We start from the raw sequence: 24,527 nt of genomic DNA, 5'->3' as shown, positions 1-24,527 counted from the left end.
CTACAGGCGGTTGACCCCAATCCTGGGATTACTGCGACTAAACGTGGCCCAGGATTACAACTGGCCTTTTAAAATGAAGGACACACCAACACTTCACGTAAAAAATAATCTGCTTTTATTCCGTTTGGAACATAACAGGGTAAGCGATAGCTCACTTGAGGATGGTGTCTGAATTAGCTGTGGAGACAGGAGAGCGAAAGGGGAAAAAAAAAAAGGTGATATCAGAAATAAAAAATACATTTGTGGAGTGATGATATTGCCGTTGTGTGCTACCTTCAGCCAGTTGTTTAGCAATGCGCTCCTGCTCCTGTCGGACCTTCTTTTCGGCTTCCTCCACCTTCCGCTCCTCCGCTGCGATGGGCTTCAGGTACTCTGAATATTACCAATGTCATAAACTGCTATCTCACAATAATGAACATTTTGGATGACGAGCAGAGAAAGGAACTCTGGACTTGTGACAACAACTGAGCTAGAGCACCATGGGAACTTTAAAAAATGTCAAAAAAAAAAAAAAAGTCTTGACAATATGTGCCCCCGCTAGTCTCAACAGCATTTTTATTAATACTGCATTTGTAGAATATGAATTGAGCAGCAAAATCCATCCATTTACCATTTTGCCACTTGCTGTCAACGGAAAATGACATCACAGTGCCTGCTAATGTCACGTGACCAAATCCAGATAACAGGTGAGCTGCGACGGCCATTAACTAAGCTCTTAAGCATTGTGATGTCATTTATTTATTTATGTAGGTACAATATTTAATTTTACAAATGTGCAATACATTTTTATTTTTTTTATCATTAAGTACAGATTTCCACTATACACTGTATTGAAAGGAAGAGAAGTGGTTAACAAACTTACCAAACCTCATTTTGCCATACAAGACGCCGAGGAAGAGTGCAGACCACCGGGTCGTCTGAAAATATCACCCACGCCATTATGTTAATAGAAATACCACTACAAAGTTGCACATTCTTCTTTCAGAAATCTCCTGCATCGAAGCAACCAGGCTTGTAGAGTCAATGACGAAGTCCACTCTGACCTTCCGTCTGATTAGTTTCAAACTAAGCCAAAATTTTCCACAAAAAAATATACACGGAGCTTAAAGAAGTCGTGCATGACAGAATATGGTAGATATTTTCCACCTGTTTTTGTATATTTACACTGTAAAACACCTCAATGTCATTGCATGAGCCTACTGGAGAAGACTTAAACTAGGTCACGATGCAACGAAAAAAAAATACATTTGACTACCCGACTCGTCATAACATGACATATGACCTAAATATTACCGTAAGGTTGGAATAAACGAAGAAGTATTTTTTTTATTTACCTTTATGAGCGGCGAGACAGCTACAGGGGGAACCATGGTGAAGGACGTTCACTTCCGCCTTTTCTTCTTCTATTCTGCGAAGTGGTCACAGCGCCCCCATACGCTAAGCAGTGCAACTTCAATCATTACACTTTGCTACAGTATTGTACCTTTTATTTTCAACTTCCTGTTGTACTAGTTTTACTTTGAAGGCATACAGAAAAGGTTAACTGCTGATTTGAAATGGACGGTATTTGACTGCATGATGTTGGTTTTTTAAAAAAAAAGTGCAACATGTAAAGAAAGAACAACGTACGACGAATACAACAGTTTAAAACTATTTAGGTTGTTTGGAAATGGCAAAAAGGTAAATATTTGTGCTTTTCTGTCAATGCATTTATGTTTGTGATTGGAGTTTGATGTTAATTCCTCACACCTGTGTGGAGGTAATTGCTAAAGGTGACGAGGTATGACTGACTACGTCACTCATGCTTGTTTTATTTTCTTGCTCTTACTGTGTAAGATTATTTGTGTATAAGTCAAAAAGGGATTTAAAAAGACTAAACTTCAGACCATCACTAAAACTTTCATCATTTCAAGTGATGCTGCAAGCTAAATCTGCCATATATTTATTTTTAAAATGGCCATTTTGGGGGCGTTTCCATCTGGTGTTGTCATTATTAGTAGGTTAAGGAAACATCCATCCATGAATCTGAGAACTTTGAGGCTGCATGCTGACACCAATAAAATTTAGAGGAGAAAAAAAAAGTCTGAAAATAGTTTATTTATATACTAGTAAAATTATCAGGAATACACTTTATGATCATAATGTAATTTTTTTTAAGCAGAAAAAAAAAAAAACTTTTATAGATGTTACATACGTCTACACACATTATGTTAGAGGCTATTACACATTTAAATATGTAATGCTATGTTGCTGGGAAAGTTACCAAAGTATTATGCAAGCTAAGAAAACAGTATAAAATTCCTTCACATAAATAAAAATGAAAAGTGAGTAAATACTGCTGTGTCTTACGTTATCAAAAAAATAATAAAAATGTAACGCTGAGTTATGATTCCAAAAACAATGAAATAACATTTTAAATATTCAACTCCAGGTATATACACAGGATGCGGGTCGTTCCTCATTCATTGTCGTAGATGCAATCTGAAGGGAAACATGTCGCCGTGATTAAAATACCATTTTGTTTTTTTGAAATTTAAGATAGGATTTATTGAAAGGCGTACCATCACCGATATCATCATAAATGTCGCCGTCGCTGTAAACAAACCAAATACATGTCAAACTGTGTTTGTTATTTTTGCTATTTGTGAACCATGTGAAAATGTTTGTGGTACTCACTCCATGCAAATATGGCACGTTGAAACATAACCAACTGTGAGGGACAAACACAAACTGATTATAATAGATAAGTAGCACGGGTACAGTATGAAAAAAAAAAAATAGTGGGACATGTCCAATTGTTGTCCATGATATTCTTTTGTACACTCACATTTTCCGTCCTCGTTGCGACAGATCATTTTGTTGTCCACGGGCTTGACGATCACGTCGAGTTTCTCCCCGGCTTTGACCGCCAGCTCTTTGCCGCCCCACTTTTTGCTCACCACAGCGGGTCTGATGGTCACCTGGTACAGCACCTGGATCTCACCGTCATACTGAAGGTACATGGCAACACATGGACATCCATTTGTTAGAGGGAGAACAAACGTCATTTTTTTTTTTTTTTTTTTTTTTAGAAAAATACAATATTAAAAGAAACTAGACTAAGTGCAATTCCTGGAGAAATTGCGTGGGAATGCTGAAAGCTGAACGTTAATAGCTAAATGCTAAGATGTGAATGCATGTGGAACGCTTATGAAGTAAATTGAGAGATAAATTGTGAAATTATGACCTCCTGATTATTAAGTGATACTTAGAAAAAGTTCAATGTCTGTCCCATTGAAAATGAATGGGGAGGTTGATATTAAACCTTAAATTTAGCAAATACTGTAAGTAATGTGAAATCAGACTATATATATACTCCGGGAGGTGTGATTTTTTTAAAGCTAGTAAATTATGTGGGAGTTGTTACGCGGCAAAAAAGTGTGAAGAATAAAAATCACAATAACATAACTGAAGCATTCCCACAAAAAATCAAGAAAACAAATCATCTTAATACAAGTTTGTCATTAATAAGATTTTTTTTTTCTCAGTGAAAAAGTCACAATCACACAATGAATTGTGATGTTGAGAAGAAAAATTGTAGTTGGGATTTTTTTATTGTCAAGACAAAAATATATTAAAAGAAAAAAAAGTTGTATTTGTTAAAGAAAAAAAAGTGTCCTTTTGATATTAAAGGCCAAATTTTTAAGAAACAAAACACTTTTTTTTTTTTTAACAATAATATATTCTATGCATCCCCACTAGTCTAATCACAGCATTCTGATTAATATATGTGGAAAATCAATTAAGCAGCAAAATTCACTTGTTTGTATTCATCTTAGGGGCAGCCATTTTGTCACTTGTTGGCCACTCAAAATGACATTACAGTTGATTGGGGCTCAGGTAACGATCGATCACGTGATTAATATTGTGTTTGTGGAAAACAAGTTAATCCTGAAGATGACGAAGGTAACGACCAATCAGAGCTCACCTGTTTCCTGAAGCTGAGCCGTGATTGATCGTTACCTGAGCCCTAATCAACTGTCATGTCATTTCTAGTGGACAAATGACAAAATGGCTGCCGCCTAAGATGGATAAAAACAAGTGGCGTTTGTTACATTCAGTTGGGACTTTTCAATGTGTGCCCTAATATAATAAGTCGAAATGCAAACAAAATACAAACTTTAAACTTTTTCCTGAAGTCTTTCTCTTCTTTCTCAAACTTTTTCGTCTTCTTTGGGTCTGTCTCTTCTGCTTTGCCCCTGACGCTCAGGCTTGGAATGCTGCGGAAACGAAACGACAGAACTCGAAAAGGCTGTCCGTGAAACTATGAAAAAAATAAACAAAACTGTAGAATGTTACTGTTGTACCTGCTGATGGGTGGAGGAGGCGGCTGACTTTGGGTGTCAACATCGTAGTAGAGCTCATCATCAACTTTAAACAAAATAGCCAGCAAGGTGATTTTTTAGTTTTAATCAAATACAATGTAGTAAATCCAAAGTATGCATGTATATCAAAATCATCCCTTCAGTCTACCTTTATACAAATTGACCTCAATTAGCCTCTTATTTGTCGAACCAAACAAAAACGGACTGAATAACCCTTTCATTTAGTTTTTTTTTAAATTAAATGTAGGGATTATCTTTAAATATTGTTCTATTTTATTTTTAAAATTACAGAATTTTTACCACCATGTAGCTCCGCCCCGTTCCTTTAATTTAAACACAAATGCCAAAGAAAAAAACAAAACACAAATATTGGAATTATCAGTATTTTTTTTCATGAAATATACACAGTCATCATTTTGTATTTACATTCTTGTTTAAAAAACACCCGACATTTCATTTTTGATTAACTCATTCAAACCCAAAAACGTATAAATGCGTTTTTTGTCCTTCACTCCCAAATACGTATGTATACTTTTTTTTTTTTTTTTTCACATTGGTAGGCTACATATTAAGCCATTAAAAGCCAAGAACGTGTAAATGCGTTTTTAATACTTTGTTCTTCCCTACCAAAAACGTATTTATACGTTTTATTTTATTTTATTTTTTTATTATTATTATTTCTTTTAATGCTAGCGCATACAAACGGCTTTGATACAGCTTCCGACATGAAAAGGTCGCTTAAAGCAATGGTAGTTATTACAAAAACGGCCAGCAGGTGGCAGCAGAGTATAAGAGATCAACCGGGGCCATGTTGAAACAGCTCTTTTCCCCAGTGTTTTGATCAGGTTTGTTAATAATGATGAAACTTGGCTATATTTTCATGCTAATTGCTGCAAAACCGAAACAGATACAAATAAACATTTTTTTCCTGATGAAAGAAGAGACTTTAATCTTTCTTTTGGTAGGTTCCATGTTTTTATAGCAATAGAACACAATATTGTATGGGCCTTGCAAAATTAGTCAAAATCCAGTAAAACAGTAAAAAAAAAAAAAAAATAATAATCTAATAAAATACAGCAAAAAAATTCATCTGCATTGTCTTTCTTTTTTGATGAATTGTTTTGAAATACCTGCATTTTCCTCGGCTGTAAACTGGCTGGGTGGTGGCAGTCTGGCACATGAGAAGAAATGAGAATACGAGACATATTGTAAAAATATGTGCTGAGCATGCACATGCTGAAAAATCATCCCGTCATTTGGGTTTGATCCGTTTTGCCTCAATTTCAGGATGAGCAGCGTCATGCAGCGGATTAGTGACAGCAAACACGTTTCGTCGATTGCGCACAGACATCAATATTAGACATAGATCCGATTCATGCAATATTAATAACATCAACAATGAAGAGAAGATGACAAATCAACGCAAGAAGGAATCATCTCCTTCTTCTGTCGGCCTTGGCGGCTTGAGAGATTATGTTGAAGATTGATGGATTAACGTGTGAGAAACCGGTCTTACTACTTGAGCGTATTTTTTTACACTTTAGTGTTGACTGGACGTCTGTTTCGCTCAAAAATCTTCAGGAGGCCCAGCGACTTTGTAACAGACAACCTGGACTGGAGGCGACTAAACAACCAAATGTATTTTATTTTTAGCAATTTCAACTCTTTATAGTATCTTTTTTTTTTTTTTTTTTTGGCATCACCTACCTTACATCCAAGTCCGGATCAATGACATCGTTATATAGTTCATCATCCTCCTCTGGGGGAGGCGGTAAAAACACTGCGGGAAAGAAACAGGATCGGTCACAGTTTAACAATAACACAATTGTGGGTTATTATAATGAGTTGAATATATTACAATTCAGTTCAATGTCAAATGTTGATGCGTGTTACCTCCTTGTCCACTGATTCCACTGTGGAAAGAAAACAAGAATTAGAATTATAGAATTGGAATTAGTTAGAAGAATTAGTTTTATAACACACGTAAAAAAAAAAAAAAGTTGTGAAACTACTAACATAAATGATCATATCTAATTATTAGGGCCCAAGTACTGTAATCTATTCCTTTCATCTGTATTTTTTATTAGTATTTTTTTTGTATCCCAAAACCTCCTCCTTTTTTTTTTTGTTTTGCTTTTTGATAAATAAAACTCCCCCTTTTTTTTTTTTTTTTACTGTCAGAAGCCCGTTTCCACCATTGGCCGATTTTTTGTAAATTTGTTATTTTTATTTATTTATTTATTTTATTATTATTAGTATTTTTTTAACACTGCCAGAAACCGCCGGTGGGGGGGAAAAAAAACAAAAAAACAAAAAATTTTTTTTTTTTTTTTTTACGCTAACTTCTTCCCCCGACTGGCGGGTGCCTAAATAAATAAATAAATAAATAAATAAAATGCGTGAATAGTTTGAAAGTTGCTTGCCACCTGCTGTCCGATGAGCCCACGTCCACGTCGTCGTAGACGTCACACCTGGAGCCCTGCTGAGCAACTTGACGAGTTTTCAAAGTGTTGAAGTCGATTTCCACTGAGGTCGTCTTCACATAGCCAACTGACAAAGAATCAAGCAACTTTGCATCAGAATTTTACTTAAAAACAAATAAAAGAGATTACATTTTTAGGTTTATATATATATTTTTTTTAAGAAAATTTTAATTCTGACAAGAATTTGTTGAATTTTTTATGAAAAAGTCCATATATATATATATATATATATATACACATGTACATTTTTTCCTCTGTTTTCATACTCTTGTTTACAAAAAAAAATGGGGGGTGGGGGGGGGGGAATGTTAAAGTAAGAACTATGGCTGCATCTTTTAATTATTGATACAATGATTTCATAATAATTCATAAAATTTAGTTAAAATTAAAAAGATGTACTGCACTGTAAAAAACAAGTCATTTTGTCTGCCACTAGATGGCATAATTGCATTTGTAAGACAGTGACAGTTCAGTGCATTATTTTCTTTTCATATGAAGCACTATCTAATCTTTAACTTGTGATTTTTTTTGCACATTTTTAAAATTGTAAAATACAACTTGACCTCAGTCTGCACAAATATGCATTATTATTTGATTTATTACTGCTAAATTTTGACATGGACGTATCTCTTGCTTGTGACTGGAATTCCCCCAGTACAGACTTTTTTTTTTTTTTTTTTTTCTGGGATAATGAATTGCGCATTAAAAGAACAATAGTGGCATTAAAGGAACTTTAAATTAACTTTAAATTATATAATTATTTAATTTATAAAATAAGTTTTATCCATCCATCCATTTACTTGACTTACTCCTCACAAGGGTCGCGGGGGGTGCTGGAGCCTATCCCAGCTGGCTTCGGCCAGTAGGCGGGGTACACCCTGAACTGGTCGCCAGCCAATCGCAGAAAATAAGTTTGAATCTACCTGAATAGTTGTGGTAATATAGTGTACTCGTATGTGACAAAATCAACTTACTGGCTCCATCCTGTTTTCGTCCCAACCATTTCCCCTCCGGGTTGCCTTGCACTCGAATGATGTCCAGACAGTCGCCTCGCTTCAGCGCTAGTTCGGTTTTACTGCCTCTGCAGTCCACGCGAGCTTTGCCTTGTTGGATCACTTCCACGGGGCCCACAAGCTGACATGCAATATTATCAAACCGGCATTAGAGTTGAATGTGTCTCCAAAAGTGTCCAAAAAAAGTTGTCAAAATTTCACCTTGAATTTCTTCCGAGCGTCTTGTTCTTTCTTCTCTCGCCCCTTCTGCTCCTTCTTCTCGGCCTCAAGTTGCCGTTTCTCCTCTTTCTCTTTCCTCTTCTCGTGTTCGTCCCTTTTTGACGAATGCGCGAGAGAATATGTGACGGGCAGAACATAAATAGAAAATGTCCAACTTGGCCGTCTTCGTCGAAAACGTTCTCTTACCACGCGTCGTCAAGAGGCTCGTACATATCGCCGCTGTCGCTGTCGTGTTCTTCCTGGGAAGCAAATTTCTGTTTAACTTCAATGCAGTGAACACATGTTGAATTAGCAGTGAAATTAGGAATAAAGCGTTTGTCACCTTTGGCCTCAGGCTTGGATGACCTAAAGGGAGCCAAAAATTTTTGTAAGACTCAACTTAAAGGACCTATTTTTGTCTTTTACTAGAAATATGTTAGCTTGACAACACATGTTGACACATTTGATGTAATCTAGTGTTGACCTGTGGACGGCGGTAGAGGAGGGGGAACAGGAGCGTCGACATCGTCATAGGATTCTTCCTGATGCACACTGGAAGGTAAAAGTTTCAGTTTAAGATTGCTAGAAACGCGTGTGCGTGTGCGTGTGCGTGCGCGCGCGTTACATGGTTCCCAAAGGTCGTGGCGGCAGACTTGGAACTGCACTTTGAGGCGGCTGAGGCCGGTTGCTGTGGTTGCCAAGGTTACCAGAGGCTGAGGGAGTCGGGGGCAATTTTTTGTTGAAAGTATTATTTCCTGTAACAAAAGCAAGTATGTTGATTCAGGAATAGACAAATAACATTCACCACAGATGAGCTTTTTTTATTTTATTTTTTTAAAGGGATACTTTACTTATTTAGCCATTTTTGGCAGTCAAACATTAATATTTCGCCTGTAGTAAATGTGATATTTTTCATGTACAATTAGTACCTTTCGAAACACATTTTGCAACTTGCTGTCGACTGAAAATGACATCACAAGGGCTCAGGTAACCAATAACAACTCAGCTTGTGAATGTCACATGACCAAACCTAGAAAACAGGTGAGCTGTGATTGGTTACCCGAGCCCTTGTGAAAAATAATGAAAGTATCAAATTAATTAGAGTAAAAAAAAAAACTTTCTATTGCTATAATGGGCTAAATAAGAGAAGAATCTCTTTAAGTTCCTTTGCAGGGATCATGCTACATTGTGATATCGATATTTGAACCAACTTCATCTTGTGGCTCGTTTTGGACCAATTCAGATTTTTGTATACAGATTACAAAGTATTCTGAGACCGATATCGCAAAAAGTAGCAATGTTGTACTACTGATTGCACCAATTTCACCCAGATCCTGCATTAATTTTCTGAGTTATCTTACTTAACTACAACTAAAATGAACATGGGCTGTAGTTAAACTGTGGTTTTCTTGACAATAATATGTTCTATGTAGCCTTGCTAGTGTACATATGCATTAAAAGAGTAATATTTTGTCCAGAATTAATTTGATAAGTTCATTATTTTTCTTGTACAATTAATACCTTTAAAAACTAATTTTTCGACTTGCAGCGATTGGTCGTTGCCTGAGCAACTGTGATGTCATCGTCAGTCGACAGCAAGTGGCAAAATGGCCGCCCCCTGATATAAATGCAGCATCACTAATATTCCACCAGTGTAATATTAATCAGAATGTCATGTTTAGACTAGTGAGGTCACATTTAACATCACAAAATGTTTAAGGTTGACTTCCCCTTTAACACATGGCAGGTGGGAAAAAAAAAAAAGAGCCGATGAAGGTGTGAGTGAGCGCGTAAGGCCTTATCTCATCTGTCTATGAACAGCACACTGTATCTCGCTTGAAACTCTCCATGCTTCCTTCTACACAACTTCCCCATGCGACAAAACAAACTTAGCCAGTGGGGGCGCAGCCTAACGAGAAACTGGACGGTGAACATGACGAGGGTTAATAGAGGAAGTCAATATGCGACTTTAATGCAAACCTTTGAACGGCTGTCAAGTCACTCAGTCACATTATAAATTCCTTACAGCGTTTATGACTTGTGTTGGTAGTAAAACCAGAATTAGGGTCAACCGAGCCAACACAATTTGGCAAAACATTTAGCAAGTAGGAAAAATACAAAATAATAATAATTGTTTTTTTTTTACTTGAGATTTAAGATTGGTTGGCTTATTTTTACCCATACAGTTAACTCATTCACTCCCAGGCATTTTCATGTTCTATTGCTATAAAAACATGGAACCTACCAAAATAAAGATTAAAGTCTCTTCTTTCATCAGGAAAAAAAAGTATATTTGTATCTGTTTTTACATTTTGCAGCAATTAGCATTAGAATTAGCTAAGTTTCATCATTATTCATTATTCACAAACCTGTTGAAAATACTGGGAAAAAGAGCTTGTTGCAACATGGCGCTGGCTGATCTTTTATACTTTGCTGCCACCTGCTGGCCATTTTTTTCCTTTTTTTTATTTTTATTTTTTTTTTTAATTTTATAACTACCATTGCTTTAAGTGACCTCTTCAGGTCAGAAACTGCATCAAAGCCGTCATAATGCTCCAGCATACAAAAACCTAAAAAAAACAAAAAAACGTATAAATACGTTTTTGGGAGTGAATTAGTTAATAAAGCCTTTTAAGCCATTTCTGTATATTCAATGGGAAAAAACGTTTTGAAATCCAATCAAATGGACCAACTTGCACTTGCAAATACTCCATCTTACCATTAAAAATGCCGGCCGCTTTTCTGAAGTCATCCAGGTCGACTTTGGGGGGTCGTTTAGGTTTAGCAGGAGCAGGGCCCAAAGTGAGCGTGTTCGGGAGCGGGTTGCGTTTCAGGTCCGAAGTGGAATCACTATTAGTGTTGGTGCTCGGAATAGAAGCTTTGGGCGCAATTCTCAAGCTGGGCTTTTTACTAGATGGGGGTTTTGGAGGAGGTGCGACGGGATTGGCGCTGAGCGGCGGTTTGGCGTCCACATCCGCACTGAGGTCTGACTCGGGCTTGTTGAAAGTCTCTTGGGCTGCCGTGAAGTTTGACAGAGGCGGTTTGTCGCCGTTGGTGTCACTCTGTTGCCGTAACTTGACAATGCTGCTGTTGGGTTTTCGGTGCAAGGGGGGCACTTTTGGCGGCGTGGGGTCAGTAGGTGAGCCTCCGCCGCTCTCTTCTTTAACCCAGCTTGGTTTGGATCCCGCTGGAGGTGGTTTCGGACCAGGAGGTTTGGGGTTTGAAAGGGTTGTGCTGAGAGGAGGCTTGAGAGTGGGCTTGAGTTCAGGATTTTTTACTTCAGGTGACTTGGCTTCCGGTGGCTTCAGAGGTTTCTGCCCTCTGTCAAATAAAGGTTTTGCATTCGTAGTCTCATCCGGGGTGTTGTTAAATCTGCTCGCCAGAGCTTTCGTTTTGTGTACCCCGAGCGCATCTGTGTCATTTTTAGTCGTGCTTTTAAGGTAGGAGGAAGGTTTGGGCGGTAGATTGAAAGTGCCGCCCGAGAGACTCTCCAGGACTGGTTTCTTGGATGGGATGGCGGGACCCGATGAGAGGGTGACGTTGACGGGTGCTTTGTGTTTTGGTGACGGCGAGGAGCTCTCATCGGTGGCCCCAGCGTTGGCTTGAAAACGAGCCATGATGGCCTTGACGTCAGCCTTGTTTTCCTGGAAATAACGGGGGGAAAAATGGAGGTGGAGTAAAAAAAAACAAAAACTACAATTTGGAGTTTCAGTTGTCCATTCATTTTGTATAGCGCTTTTCCTTTTTAGGTCGTGGACTTTGGGCAAAATGCAAACAACCAAACTCACAGACAACCATACACACACAGTTCAAGGAAGTGCAGATAAAAGTCAAGGACGTAAAAGCTGCTGCTGTTGCTATGGCAGCAATGTCATTGCAAAATATTCCCACTTCTGCAAGCACTCACTAATACAGTACACAACATAATAAATCAACTCTTATAATTCATGGAGAAAATGTGTGTTTCATGAGAGTAATTTTCAAGTCAGTTGTCCTACTCCAATCGGGGTTCTTTTTTCTCATAAAAACACAAATCACTGAATTGAACTATCATTGTTTTTCATTATTTTTCAAGCAGCGTGAAACAAAAAAGCAACAATCAAACGTTCAAGTCAAAGCAAGGTTTATAACAATCATAATATTGTGCTAACCATAGAGCCGCCTGGCGGCCTCAATATATTTGCAAAACTGAAAAAAAAATGATTATTTAAAAAAAAGGCATACAGCACACACAAACTTTTCTGGAAAAAAAACAAAGTTGTAATAATAATCACTGTGCCACGATGAACTGCCATGTGCTTGATCTACTTGCATTCATAAACACCGCACCCCAAATAAACACTTCCATATGTGGCTGACATGACCTGATAGCACAATGACTTTTATCCCCATGTATTCTTTGCATAATTGTGGGAATGCTGAAACATTCCCCCATATGTTATTATGATTTTTATTCTCCACGCTTTTTTGCCGCCTAACAATTCCCACGTAATACTTCCAATTTACATTGTTCAAATTTCAACTGGCTTCAAAAATTCACGCCTCCCAGGGTGTATATATATCGTCTGATTCCACATTACTTACAGTATTTGCACAATTTAACATTTAATATCAACTTTTTCCCCCATTCATTTTCAATGGGACAGTCATTGAACTTTTTCTAAGCATCACTTTTCACGCCCACTTCCATACATATAACTTATCATCATTAGCAGGTGTCTGATACTGCTCTGTGGCACAGTTGGTAAAATGCATTGCCAGGAGGTCATAATTTCATACTTTATCTCTCCATTTACTTCATAAGCATTCCACATGCATTCAAATCTTAGCATTCAGCTTTCAGCATCCCCACGCAATTTCTCCAAAAATTGCACTCAAGTCTAGTTTTATAATGCCTGATACTGCTCGGTGGCACAGTTGGCAAAGCTTATTGTCCAGTAACCAGGTTATAATTTCATAAATTATCTCTCAATGTGCTTTCAGCATTCCCACGCAATTTCTCCAGAAATTGCACTTAGTCTAGTTTAATATTATTATAACAAAACTATACAATTATTAAACACCTTACCCCTAATAAACACCTCACCTTCAATTTATTGCCAGGTGTGTGATCCCCTCGCATAACTCGCGCCGCACTTCAGAGTAAACATTCCATGTCTAAGTTGGTCTGCCCGATTCGACTTGGCACACAGGTTGATCTTCCACGTGTAGAAAACAAACACCTCACCTCAAATAAATGTTTCATTTTGCTGCCATGGCGTTATATTAATTATTGTGGGAAATATAAAAAGGGGAATAAACATAACACAACAAAAAAAACACTATTATGCTGAAATGACATAAAAGTGATGATCCGTAAAGTTGAAGTTTATAGTGGAGTTTAATAATGAGGAATATGAGACAAGCTGACTGCTGACTAAAAACTGAAATAATTGCACATGGTTCACGCGGGCAGAATCCTGCCCCTGATGCAAAAATTCTTCCAGCGTCGTCACCATAGCAAGCTGGGAAAAAAAAAAAAATCAGTCGAAAAAATACCCTCTGTCACGTGTTGGTTTCTCAACCAGAAAAAAAAAGCTAAAATTACCCAACACGTGTTGCTCCACAAAGTTGCAAGTGCCTCTTGGACTAATGCAACACACTTCAACACAAACTATAACGTACACAAGACAATAAACACCTTCCTAAATGTTCTTTCTTTCAGATATGCACACAGCAACGGGATGCGTATATATTAGAGGACATTTACGGCCATTATGCCCATTGGTCAAATACTCAAGATGACAAATTATTGCAAAAAAATGGATCGTTTTGAACCCAGCTTTGAAATGAAGCTGTTTGTGCCATATAGAGATAGGAGACAGGTCTCATGGCCAAAGCAAAGAGGAAGCAAACTTTTCTATTTCCAGTTTGATGAGAGGTGACGGCCAAAGTTGCACAAGCAAGAGACACAAAAGTGAAACAAAGTGGCTCAATTTTCAGATCAAATTGAATATTCAATGAATAAATAATCGAGGGATGATTTCATTGATTCTAATTATGCAATACTTAAAAAATAAAAGTCCTGTCTAATGATGTATTTGTAGCTCACGACTGCTGCTGACCTAATAATAAAAACAAGTTACATATCTTAGCAGTTGCCAATTGTTTTTAATGTAGTTTGAGGTACTCACCATGTTGATGGCAACAAGTCCCGTTGACCTCTGCTGCGTCTGAAGCGTCTTATGCGTGTGTTTCGTATACCTGCCGAAATAGAATTATCCTCCACAGTGTTAGTGGACGTCAAACCGTGATAAAGCTTTTGAGTGTGCGAGTGAACTTCTCTGGGTTATGTGTCGACTACTTCCTCTCTCGCTCTGTGCCGTGTGAGTGCGCGTGTGTCACACTTTCTATTATCTCGATGTGTTGATCTCATGGATTTGCTTGTCACTGGCAACTTTGCTTCTCACGGACTAGGGATAAGACTAAAAAAAAAATTAGTATAAGTAGACTGATTGCAATTTCTGGAGAAATTGCATCGGAATGCTGAAAGCTGAATGCTAAGATTTGCAGCCATGTGGAATGCTTATGAAGTAAATTAAGAGATAAATTAAGACCTATTGGTTATTGGGCAATGCACTTTACCAACTGTGCCACCGAGCAGTATCAGACACCTGGTAATGATGATGTTATATATATGGAAGTGGGTGTGGAAAGTGATACTTCGAAAAAGTTCAACGTCTGTCCCATTGAAAATGAATGGGGAAAAAAGTTGTTAAATATTAAATTGTGCAAATACTGTAAGTAATGTGGAATCAGACGATATATATACCCTGGGAGGCGTGGATTTTTAAAGCTAGTTGAAATTTGAACAATGTAAATTGGAAATATTATGTGGGAGTTGTTACGCGGCAAAAAAAAAAGTGTGGAGAATAAAAATCAGAATAACATATGTGGGACTGCTGAAGCATTCCCACAATAAACATACACTGTGTATACTGTATACAGTACCGTGCATATGAATGTTTTTAGGGCAAGGGTATATTCAGTTTCCAAGAGCATTGTATGTTTTGTAAGCTCTTGCATGCATTTTGATTATGTATTGCCAGATAGTCACACATTACCGCTTATTTTAGGCATTTATTCAGATAATATTATTTATCCCCGTATTGCCGCATTTCTTCTCTGTGTGAGAGTTCCGCCTTGTAAAAACAATCTGACTGGTGAAATTTTAGCGTCCTTCACATACCACTTGACAGAATTATTGTTATTAGCAAGAACAGATGTAGTTCCAGTATCAACATTTGGCAGCGCTGTGTAATTATTCTTTGATCACACATGTAGCTTTTGGAAACTCTTCAATGGGTTCCCTATGATGCTCATTTCCAGATGCAAATAGGTCACTTAGCTGATATATGAATTGATGAAAAATGTAAAATATTTATATATGGGAATTTTTGTAATGTCGAAGAAAGATGTTGACGTTCGAATGTTGTGAATCAATGAAAAAAATGTAGGGAAAGAAGTGAACAATGTAGAATATGTGAATTAGTGTCATTTTAGGTGAAACATTAGGAATATTATTGTGAAAAATGTGAAATTATTGAAGTGTTGAGAATATTCTGAATTTTGAGTTGATAGAAGTGAAACCTGCTTGTCGAATGTCTCATTGGGAATGAATGGGAAATTTCGGTGCGATGCGAAATGTGAAATTGTGAGAAAACTGCAGAATTTTTGGATGTGAAAAATAGTAACCCCGGGAGGCGGGGATTTATGGAATATGTTGAAGTTGGCCCGGTGAGAATCGGATAAGAAATAGCAAAGTAGAAGCATGGCAAAAAAAGTGCAAGGAGTAAATGATAATTTCCTACTTTTAAAAGTTTTAAAGTGCTTTATAAATAAAGTTGAGTTAACATAACGTAAGCTTATCTTTAATTCTGCAAAGTGAACATGCAGTAAGACGTCACACTTTACTTCTTCTGAGAGGCTGTTTATGTGCTTCTGTTTTGGTTAGCAACCGTGTCCAAATTCACTCATTAGTTCACTCTTTAATGACCTTTTTTGAAAAATAGCTATGAAACTATGTGATTAAAGTTGACTGTTTTTCTACTTGCTCCAAAATGGGAGGCGTTTGAGTAAAGTGTTTATTAATCTCAAGCGTATGTTACACATTATTCCAAAATTTGTGGAAATACAGTAATTAGTTCTTACCGCAAAGTCAGCATCCATTGAAAAACAATGTGAAAAACATTTTTTTTCCATAATATATCTCACGTATGATCCAAGGCCCATTCATTGTGAGTGGTGATGATGTTCCCCGTAACCATAGTAACGCTCCCCGTCGCCACCTCCTCTCCCATGCCCCTCCGGGCAGTGGATGCCCAGCTGTCTCTGCAGCTTCTCCTCCTGGAGACGCAACTCCATCGAGTCGACCAGATCGTAGACGTTATCCAGAGACCACATTGGCGAGGGGAACCACGCCTTGACATCGCCGTCCTTGCCCACCACCAGCATGCTGAAGTAGTCCTTGCTGATCTTCAGCTGGTCCCGCAGGTTGTTGACCATGACGCGGGACAACGGCTCCACTTCGCTCTGACTGCGACCTGGAGGGATGGTTATAAATGTATGTAATAACCAAAGAAGAAGAAAAAAAAGTGATGCCAACCATAAAACGCATGCAGTCACCATTGAGAGGAAACAGCTCAACAGTCCCCGAGGCTTTGTCTCCAACGCCGGTTAGCTTTAGCATGGCAAAGTGACGAATACCTGAGAAAAGCAAAGATATAGAAGGCAGTGTCATTGCAAGTTGGACATCCTAGCATCATGCTAGCTAACATGATTTCAAAACAACAAAACTAACAAAGTTAAAAGTCTTGATGAGCTTGAGCGTGTCACTGACCAAGGTGGCATTCTTGTCCATTGAGAGCAGACAGCTGCTGTTGAAAAGAATAGTCGTCTTCAGATGGAGCAGAGATGATCAGCAGCCTCCTCTTTGACATGAACCTACAACGGCAGTTCAATCTCGATGAGGATGATCGTTTTGAACATTCAGACAAATAATAACTAGACTAAGTGCAAGTTCTGGAGAAATTGCGTGGGAATGCTGAAAGCTGAATAGCTGAATGATAGATAAATGAATAAAATAAAAAAAAAGAAAACTTGAACTGCAATCTGTCTAATGTGGGATTTAATCATTTCAGAGAAATTATAATCCATTTCCTGATATAATAGTCAATTGGTGCCAAACCATCGAATGTACTAAAAGGTGGTCCAAGCGGGGTTTGAACCCAGGTTCTCCATGGGGGAAGCAGTTGCTCTAACGACTGAGCTAACTTGCCTTGTTTAAAATTCAATGGCTCGTGGCGTATGTATTTTAAAAAGAGCAATCTGATGAAAGCCAACGAGCATTTAATAATTTGCCAAATGATATATTTGCAATGTACAGTCGGAGGTGGGATTCAAACCCGGGACCTCTCCTGGACACACTTAACAGTATCACAGAGCTACTAATGATAATAATGATCAGTTGTATGTATGGAAGTGGGCGTGGAAAGTGGGACTTAGAAAAAGTACAATGTCAGTCCCATTGAAAATGAATGGGAGAAAAGTTGATATTTAACGTTAAATTGTGCGATTACTGTAAGTCATGTGGAATCAGACCACCATATATACCCCGGAAAGCATGGAGTGATGAAACAAGTTGAAATTTGAACGGTGCAAATCGGAAGTAAAATGTGGGAGTTGTTTCTTGGCAAAAAAAGTGAGGAGAATAAAAATCACAATAACATGCTGAAGCATTCCCACAATCAGACCAATTTGAGACTTTGGTGACCTACTTCCTAAACTAAGTCAAGAATCCAAACTGGGAACGAGGAGACTCATGAAGGTCGGTCATTTGTGGGGTCTCTCACATTTAATAAAAAAAAAATGTTAGGATGTAAAAAATCGGTTGCATGCGTGTGCGTGTGTACTCTGTTTTACCTGAGCAAGGAATTCTCAGGTTCAGATTGTTGCTTGTCAGCTCCACATGTTGGATGACTTTTCCTTTCTTTTTCTTTCTCGGGGCGCCTTGAGGGAAAGTTGTCGATGTAGTCAAACATAGCGAGGCTTGATGGCGGCGCTTCAAACACTCTCTTGGGAAAGATATCAAAACAGGATACAAAAATGTTCACCCCAGAACTTAAACAGGGCCATAACTGGTTCTGTAAAATAGGAATTTGCATTAGATTACAATTTAAAAGGGATTATCTTACGTTGGGCCCGATGTCGTAATCTGTGACGGTCATGGAAAAGAGGTCAGGGGAAGACAAACCCAACTGGGATCGCAACAGCGAGATCAGGCCTGGATCAGACAACTTCTCTGGCAGCTCACTGAATGGCGGCTCTGACTCTTAAATACAAATAAGACATAATTCATTCAGTGACTACACACTTCATTAGGTACACATGCACAACAACAACAACAACAACAATAATAAGAATGATAATGATAATAAGAATAATAATAATTATTATTATATTATAATAATATGTGTCATTTTTTTATTGTTTTTTGTTTCACTAATTTTTTTTAATGCAGTTGTTTTCAAGCTCTGCAAAAAAAATACACTGATGTATTATTATCAGGATTTTTCAATAATAATAATAATTATTATTATTCTTACTATTATATTATATATAATAAAATAATATTAATAATTATTATTATTATTATAACTGCATTTAAAAAATTTGTGAAAAAATAAAATAAAATAAAAAACCCTGACACATATTTGATAAAATTTCCTTAATTGGCAAATGAATTCAAGTCAACCTAATTGCCATAATTTTTTTAAACACCATCCTTTTCTTCAACTTTAAGTTACACTTCAAAAAATTGTTCAATAACTCAAAAAGTTGGGTCAAGAAAGGACGGACACAACTTTTTGAGTTATTAAACAAATTAAATTAATAATCTCCAATCAACATTTTTATTTTTTTTTTTGTAGCTTATCTTGTGAGTTATTCGTTTGACCCAAATTGAATACGGTAAATTGAATAACCCAATTGAATTGGGTGAAAAATCACCCGACACAACTTTTTAAATTATTTAACCCAAAAAGTTGGGTAAAATTAAATTAATTAACCGCAAAGCAACCCAATTTGTTTGGTTATTTTATGGGTTATTTATTAACTTCTGGTGCTAATTGAATAACCCAAAAAGTTGACTTGGTCACTTTTTGTTGACCCAATTTGGGTTGTTTTTACCCAACTGTTTTTAAGAGTAACTATTCAAAAGTGCAATTCTGAGTTTCATGGATTAATAATTTCCTTGTCACTTTTTCTGTAATATCAAATACCAAAAGATATGCCAATGATTCCTACCAAGTTGGTGGTGATGTAACGTGAGGGTGGCGTCGTTGCCCTTGCCCACGATGGTTGCCACGGTGACCTTCCTGAGGGCCAGCTCACAGTGCTGCTTCTCGTTCTCGGCGCTTTGCTGCACGTACAATGTTGCGTCTCTGCTCGGCGTTGATATCAGCTTCCGTCGTGAAAACACACAAAAATACGGTCACAGTGCTCAAGGACCTTAAGCTATCCAGTACATGATACTCCAAACGATATTTACCATCACCCTTCTCTTCCCCTTTAAATGATCCAGAAAGTCTTTCAAGGCAGTTTTGTCCTTCTCACTTGCTTCTTTTTTCGATTTCTTGCCTTTCCCTTTCTTTCCTTTTTTTCCTTTGCCCTTTTTTTTGGTCTTTTCTTTTTCCTCGTTTCCCTTTTTACTCTCAGCTGGTTTGTTGGGCCCTCCGTCCGACGTCGTTTCAGGCCTGCAAAACAATAGATAGAATGAGGCGGCGGTGACATATTATGAAAAGTTGACTTTTTAAGTACTTGTGTACAATTGGTTCGACTGCACATAAAGGGGCGAAACACAATAAAGCCAAATAGTAAGCAGAGCTGTGCTGATTTATTTAAATTTTATGTTTAGCCATCATAAGGAATTAAGGTTGTTATGTTAAAAAGTGGAAATGGCTAGTGGGCATAAAAACAAAACAAACAAACCTTATTCAAGGCTTGGTTCCTTTTTTACAATTTTTATATTTGAGTGTAAATCTACAACAAATCTGAAATGAAATCTACCTTTCTTTCTTCACTTCCTCTTTTCCTGTTGACACATCAGGAGGACGCTGCGTATTCTTCTTTTCCTCTTCCTGTTTGCCACCGCCACCGCCACTGCTGGGCTCCTTTCTCCTCTCAGCTGGCACCTTCCGAATAACAAACCTCGACTTGCCGCTCAGTATGTCCTGGATTTTAATCTTCAGCGCGGCCTTTTTGTCCATCGGGAGTTTTCTTTGCAGCATTAACACAGACGTCCGGTTGCTTTGCGTCTGAGGACTTAGAATGATCCTCTTTTTCATCTTTTTCCTTTTCACAACCGTCTTCTTTTTAGTGCTTGTACACCTAGGAAATTGTGAAACAATGTTTAGCAAAAGGTCTATCACGAGTTGTGCTAATTTTTTAAGACATGACTTCTTCCAACTCATTCAGTGCCACTGACGGCTTTAGACGTCAAAAAAATCCATTTTAACTGGGCTGGCAACGAACGAGTTAAAGCCATATATTAAGTGTTTTGTTTTATATTAGTACCACGCATAACAAAGTGTTAAAGCAGAACCTCAGTTTGGATCCTTTCCTGGTTATCTTCTCCAACTTTCTCACAGGCAAGTGATCAATGACCTCCAAGATGGCCTCAATCCGAACCGGATAGGGGAAGCGCTCACTGACTCTCAGGTTTTTTTTCAGCACCAACATGTTGAAAACTTGGTCCTGATTACAATAAAAAGATATATTACCAACATGTTCATTACAATCTGCACTAATCAACCAACTCCCTATCTTTTCCCAAGGTTCTTACTTAAATGTCAATCAATTTTTCATACAGCTATTAAAAGGAGAGGTACAAAATGTTTTTTTTAATTCATCTTATACGGTATTTTGGTTAATACAGTATTGCGTTAGTAAAATATGAGCTAAGCAGCGAAATCCAGCAGTTTTTATCAATATCAGAAGGTGGCCATATTGCCACTCGCTGTCGAGTCAAAATGAAATGGTCTCGAGTAACAACCAATCACAGCTCAGCTTCAGAAAACAGGTGAGCTGTGATTGGTCATTGCATGAGACTTGAGCAACGTACTGTGATGTCATCTTAAGTCGACAGCAAGTGGAAAAAATGGCCGCTCCCTGCGGTGGATAAAAATGGCTGGATTTTGCTGCGTAATTCATATTCCACAAATGTAATATTAATCAGAATGTCATGTTTAGACTAGTGAGGTCACATATAACTTATTGTCAAGAATTTTTTAAGGTTGGCTTTCTCTTTAAACTCTTTTACTGCCACACCTTATCAAAAAAAAAAAAAAAAACTTTAATATGACAAAGACTTTGATCATTTACGTCATCCTTGAAAACGTTCATCAGATTTTGTCATGTTTTGTTGTAATTTCATACACCGGCAGCCCATTGAAAAGAGGTACAATGCTGCCATCTGCTGGCCATAGTTAGTGAGCGTTTTTGATTCCACAACCCATTGACCAGGCAGCAGTGCACTTAGACGTTACGCTGCACATTGATTAAAAACAACAGCAAACGGCGGCATACATTGCGATTTTACTAATCGTCATTAAACGTTTTTGGTGGCCATATCTCCTCATTATGCAGTAATATTTGTATTTATGGTAAATGAGTGTTGACCTGGGTGAGCTGAAGATAGTGCAGCAGCTTGCTAACAGTGTCAGGGTCCAGCGTCTCCACGACGGCCTCTCCTTGTACGGTCGTCTTCTGGATCCTCCCTTCCATCATCGCGTTTTGGATGATGGTGACAATGAAAGTGTCTCTTTCAGCTAGACGGCAGTTTAGCGATTTCTGAAGGACACCAAAAGCTTGTAAGCACGTGACGGAATGACAAAGTGCACAAAGTGCTGTTTTATGGGTAAATGACCTGATCCATGTCTTCCAGCTGTTTCTCCATCATACGAAGGTAGTGGTTATTGTATGACGGGGCTGTTATGACCCACAATCGCTTTTTACCTGCAGGCGAAAATAACAATTAACTCATTCGCTCCCAGCCATTTTCACAGAAGCAGTCCCGTTCGCTCCCGGCTGTTTTACTGGATTTTGACTGATTTTGCAAGGCCCACAGAATATTGTGTTCAATTGCTATAAACCTACCAAAAGAAAGATTAAAGTCTCTTCTTTCATCAGGAACAAAAAAAAGTATGTTTCTATCTGTTTCCGTTTTGCAGCAATTAGCATTAGAGGAGAGCTAATTTTCACCAGTTTTCACAAATCTATTTAAAATTCTAAGTGAAATAAGCTTTTTTTTTTCTAGATGGCCCTGGTTGATCTCCTTTGCTCTGCTGCCACCTGCTGGCCGTTTGTGTAATAACTACCATTTCTGCAACCGTTCTTTGCAGTTGAGAGGCTGCATCAAAGCCTTCTGTATGCTCTAGCATAAAAAAAAAACAAAAAAAAACAACAACAACGTATAAATACGTCTTTGGGACATTTAAAACATTAAATAAAAAAACGTATTTACACGTTATTGGGAGCGAATGAGTTAAATAAAACATTCTGCCTAAGTAATAAGGGATAACATAGAGCAACGGGCAACCAAATGTTGCAAAACAAAAATGATCGACTTCAATTGATTCATTCATTTTGCTTGCCTGCAAAATCAGAGAGAAAATCTAGCTCGGGAGCGAGACTCAACGACGATCCGCCACTCTGACTGTTGCCGTGTCCATGTTGTCTGTCTCCATCCAGGCGCAGGCCCAGCTCCATTCCTGGGGGGAGGTCCGAATAGTCTCCCCAGTCCTTCACATTGGGGTCCAGCTGACTCTTGGACTTGCCGAAAGTGACTTTCCGCCTTGCGGCCAACGAGCTTGGTTGACCGAGACTCCACATTGCAGCAACGAGAAGCCAGTGTGTGCGAAAGCAGCAAAACATCCTCACTGCTTGGGTCAGCTGGCTCATAAAAAAAAAAATCTTAAAAATAAAATTTGCTCAAAGCGTGATGAGAACAAGCTGTGAAACGTCACATTAAAACAAGTCAAATTGATATGAATCCAGGTAATAAGATGCAAACGTAGTAATCCTCATTAAGGTGGCAAAAATTCGGGAATACGATTGCAAAAGTACAAAACAAGACTTGACGTCTGCAGGGAAGAGTGAAGACTGAGACCTTCCTCTCTCTTTCTCCGCATATACACTCCTGGTTCGCATTATAGCCCAAGCTTGTTAACATGGCTGGAATTTTCTTCAAAGCCTTTTTGTGCCTGACACACACGCACGCACGCACGCACCCCCACACACAGACAATCTTGACTATATAACATTAGACACTAACTTTAAAGCACCATACAAGATATTACTGTATTGTTGCATAATAGCCTCATCGGCAGCAATCCATTGAAATATGATTGCAAGTAAAATACATAACAATAAAAAAACACTTAAAGAGGCAGTGTTTTAAACCAACAAAAAAAAAAAAAAAAAAACTATAAAAATGATCCTTTTTCTAGGATGTATAGAAAATCAATTGATGGATGTATGATTATTATACTGATGTTGAGGTCTCTCTATGGGACTAAAACAATGAAATGATGCCGTATTTACAGTAAAAGAATAAATGTTCATTGAGGGCAAGAGCAATATTGTACAAAAAAACGTGTCTCTAGATGTGTAAATTGGTACTTTAACCACCATATTTGCTCATATTTATACCCTCCATAGACATTTGCACAGCTTGCATGGCCTCTGACCTGAGCCATTAGTTCAGGTGGAGTCACCGTCATAAATAACCCGATACATAAGAGGGTGTGTTGGAAAGGGTCGAGCACATCAACATTGAGGATAAATAACATTGTGACATAGCATATGACCCAATAACTAACAGTTTAGTAATGACAAAGTTTACTAATGGTCTATTAACTAGTTATAATGGATCGTTATTATAAAGTGTTACCAGTTTTCCTTACAAAAAAGTTTTTCTTACCAAAAAGAAGTTTTTCTTATAGTTTTTTCTTACAAAAAAAATTCTTACAAAGCTTTTCTTACAAAAACGTTTTTCCGATTTTTTTTTAATTTTTTTTTTTACAAAAACAAAAAAACAGGTTTTCTTACAAAAAAGTTTTTCTTAAGTTTTTTTTTTTCTTACAAAGGTTTTTCTTCCAAAAAGGTTTTTCTTCCACATTTACTAACACGTAATAAATCAGGAATAGTGGCAACTAATTAGAATGTCCCAATAATTTTTCTTAGTTTTTCTTACAAAAAAGTTTTTCTTACAAGTTTTTTTTTTCTTACAAAAGTTTGTCTTACAAAAAAGTTTTACTTACAAGTTGTTGTTTTTTTAGAAAGTTTTTCTTACAAAAAATTTTCATACCAAAAAGTAATAAATGAGGAATAGTGGCAACTTATTAGAATGTCCCAATAACCTATACAAACTA

At 37.6% G+C, this 24,527-nt stretch overlaps 2 protein-coding genes and 2 long non-coding RNA genes across 7 annotated transcripts; 1 reads left to right on the top strand and 3 right to left on the bottom strand.

Annotated features, from left to right (window-relative positions):
- Nucleotides 1-98: 98 nt before the first annotated feature.
- Nucleotides 99-1,502, bottom strand: LOC144001880 (uncharacterized). Its single transcript, XR_013278621.1, has 4 exons — nt 1,335-1,502; nt 863-917; nt 274-372; nt 99-177 (listed from the first exon to the last, which is right to left on the bottom strand). It is a non-coding gene; the product is annotated as an uncharacterized LOC144001880 (long non-coding RNA).
- Nucleotides 1,503-1,585: 83 nt separating this feature from the next.
- On the top strand, nt 1,586-23,184 carry LOC144001874 (uncharacterized). Of its 2 annotated transcripts, none has more exons than XR_013278620.1 (3): nt 1,586-1,680; nt 2,851-2,996; nt 22,846-23,184. It is a non-coding gene; the product is annotated as an uncharacterized LOC144001874 (long non-coding RNA). The 2 variants fall into 2 exon arrangements; XR_013278619.1 differs by lacking the exon at nt 22,846-23,184 and adding an exon at nt 8,536-8,614.
- On the bottom strand, nt 2,082-14,587 carry fyb1b (FYN binding protein 1 b). 2 transcript variants are annotated; one of them, XM_077496464.1, is made up of 19 exons: nt 14,232-14,587; nt 10,778-11,702; nt 8,684-8,813; nt 8,543-8,610; nt 8,402-8,424; nt 8,266-8,318; nt 8,062-8,173; nt 7,822-7,981; nt 6,791-6,914; nt 6,258-6,277; nt 6,072-6,144; nt 5,902-5,988; nt 5,495-5,535; nt 4,347-4,410; nt 4,160-4,259; nt 2,828-2,990; nt 2,677-2,710; nt 2,562-2,593; nt 2,082-2,481 (listed from the first exon to the last, which is right to left on the bottom strand). In XM_077496464.1, exons 1-19 carry the CDS (start codon nt 14,232-14,234, stop codon nt 2,459-2,461), a joined length of 2,235 nt encoding a protein of 744 aa, XP_077352590.1. In that variant the 5' UTR covers nt 14,235-14,587; the 3' UTR covers nt 2,082-2,458. The 2 variants fall into 2 exon arrangements, with proteins under 2 accessions (XP_077352590.1, XP_077352591.1); XM_077496465.1 differs by lacking the exon at nt 5,902-5,988.
- On the bottom strand, nt 15,641-23,296 carry ccdc80l2 (coiled-coil domain containing 80 like 2). 2 transcript variants are annotated; one of them, XM_077496466.1, is made up of 12 exons: nt 22,749-23,296; nt 22,022-22,110; nt 21,775-21,945; nt 20,699-20,850; nt 20,164-20,484; nt 19,646-19,850; nt 19,402-19,558; nt 18,291-18,427; nt 18,019-18,170; nt 16,937-17,040; nt 16,723-16,803; nt 15,641-16,640 (listed from the first exon to the last, which is right to left on the bottom strand). In XM_077496466.1, exons 1-12 carry the CDS (start codon nt 23,053-23,055, stop codon nt 16,330-16,332), a joined length of 2,187 nt encoding a protein of 728 aa, XP_077352592.1. In that variant the 5' UTR covers nt 23,056-23,296; the 3' UTR covers nt 15,641-16,329. The 2 variants fall into 2 exon arrangements, with proteins under 2 accessions (XP_077352592.1, XP_077352593.1); XM_077496467.1 differs by having other exon boundaries at nt 22,812-23,296.
- Between the last annotated feature and the right edge of the window lie 1,231 nt (nt 23,297-24,527).

The sequence above is a fragment of the Festucalex cinctus genome, chromosome 15 (assembly GCF_051991245.1).
Source record: "Festucalex cinctus isolate MCC-2025b chromosome 15, RoL_Fcin_1.0, whole genome shotgun sequence".
Lineage (NCBI taxonomy): Eukaryota > Metazoa > Chordata > Actinopteri > Syngnathiformes > Syngnathidae > Festucalex > Festucalex cinctus.
Note: the sequence above shows the minus strand (reverse complement) of the source record. Positions and strands in the feature narration are given on the sequence as shown.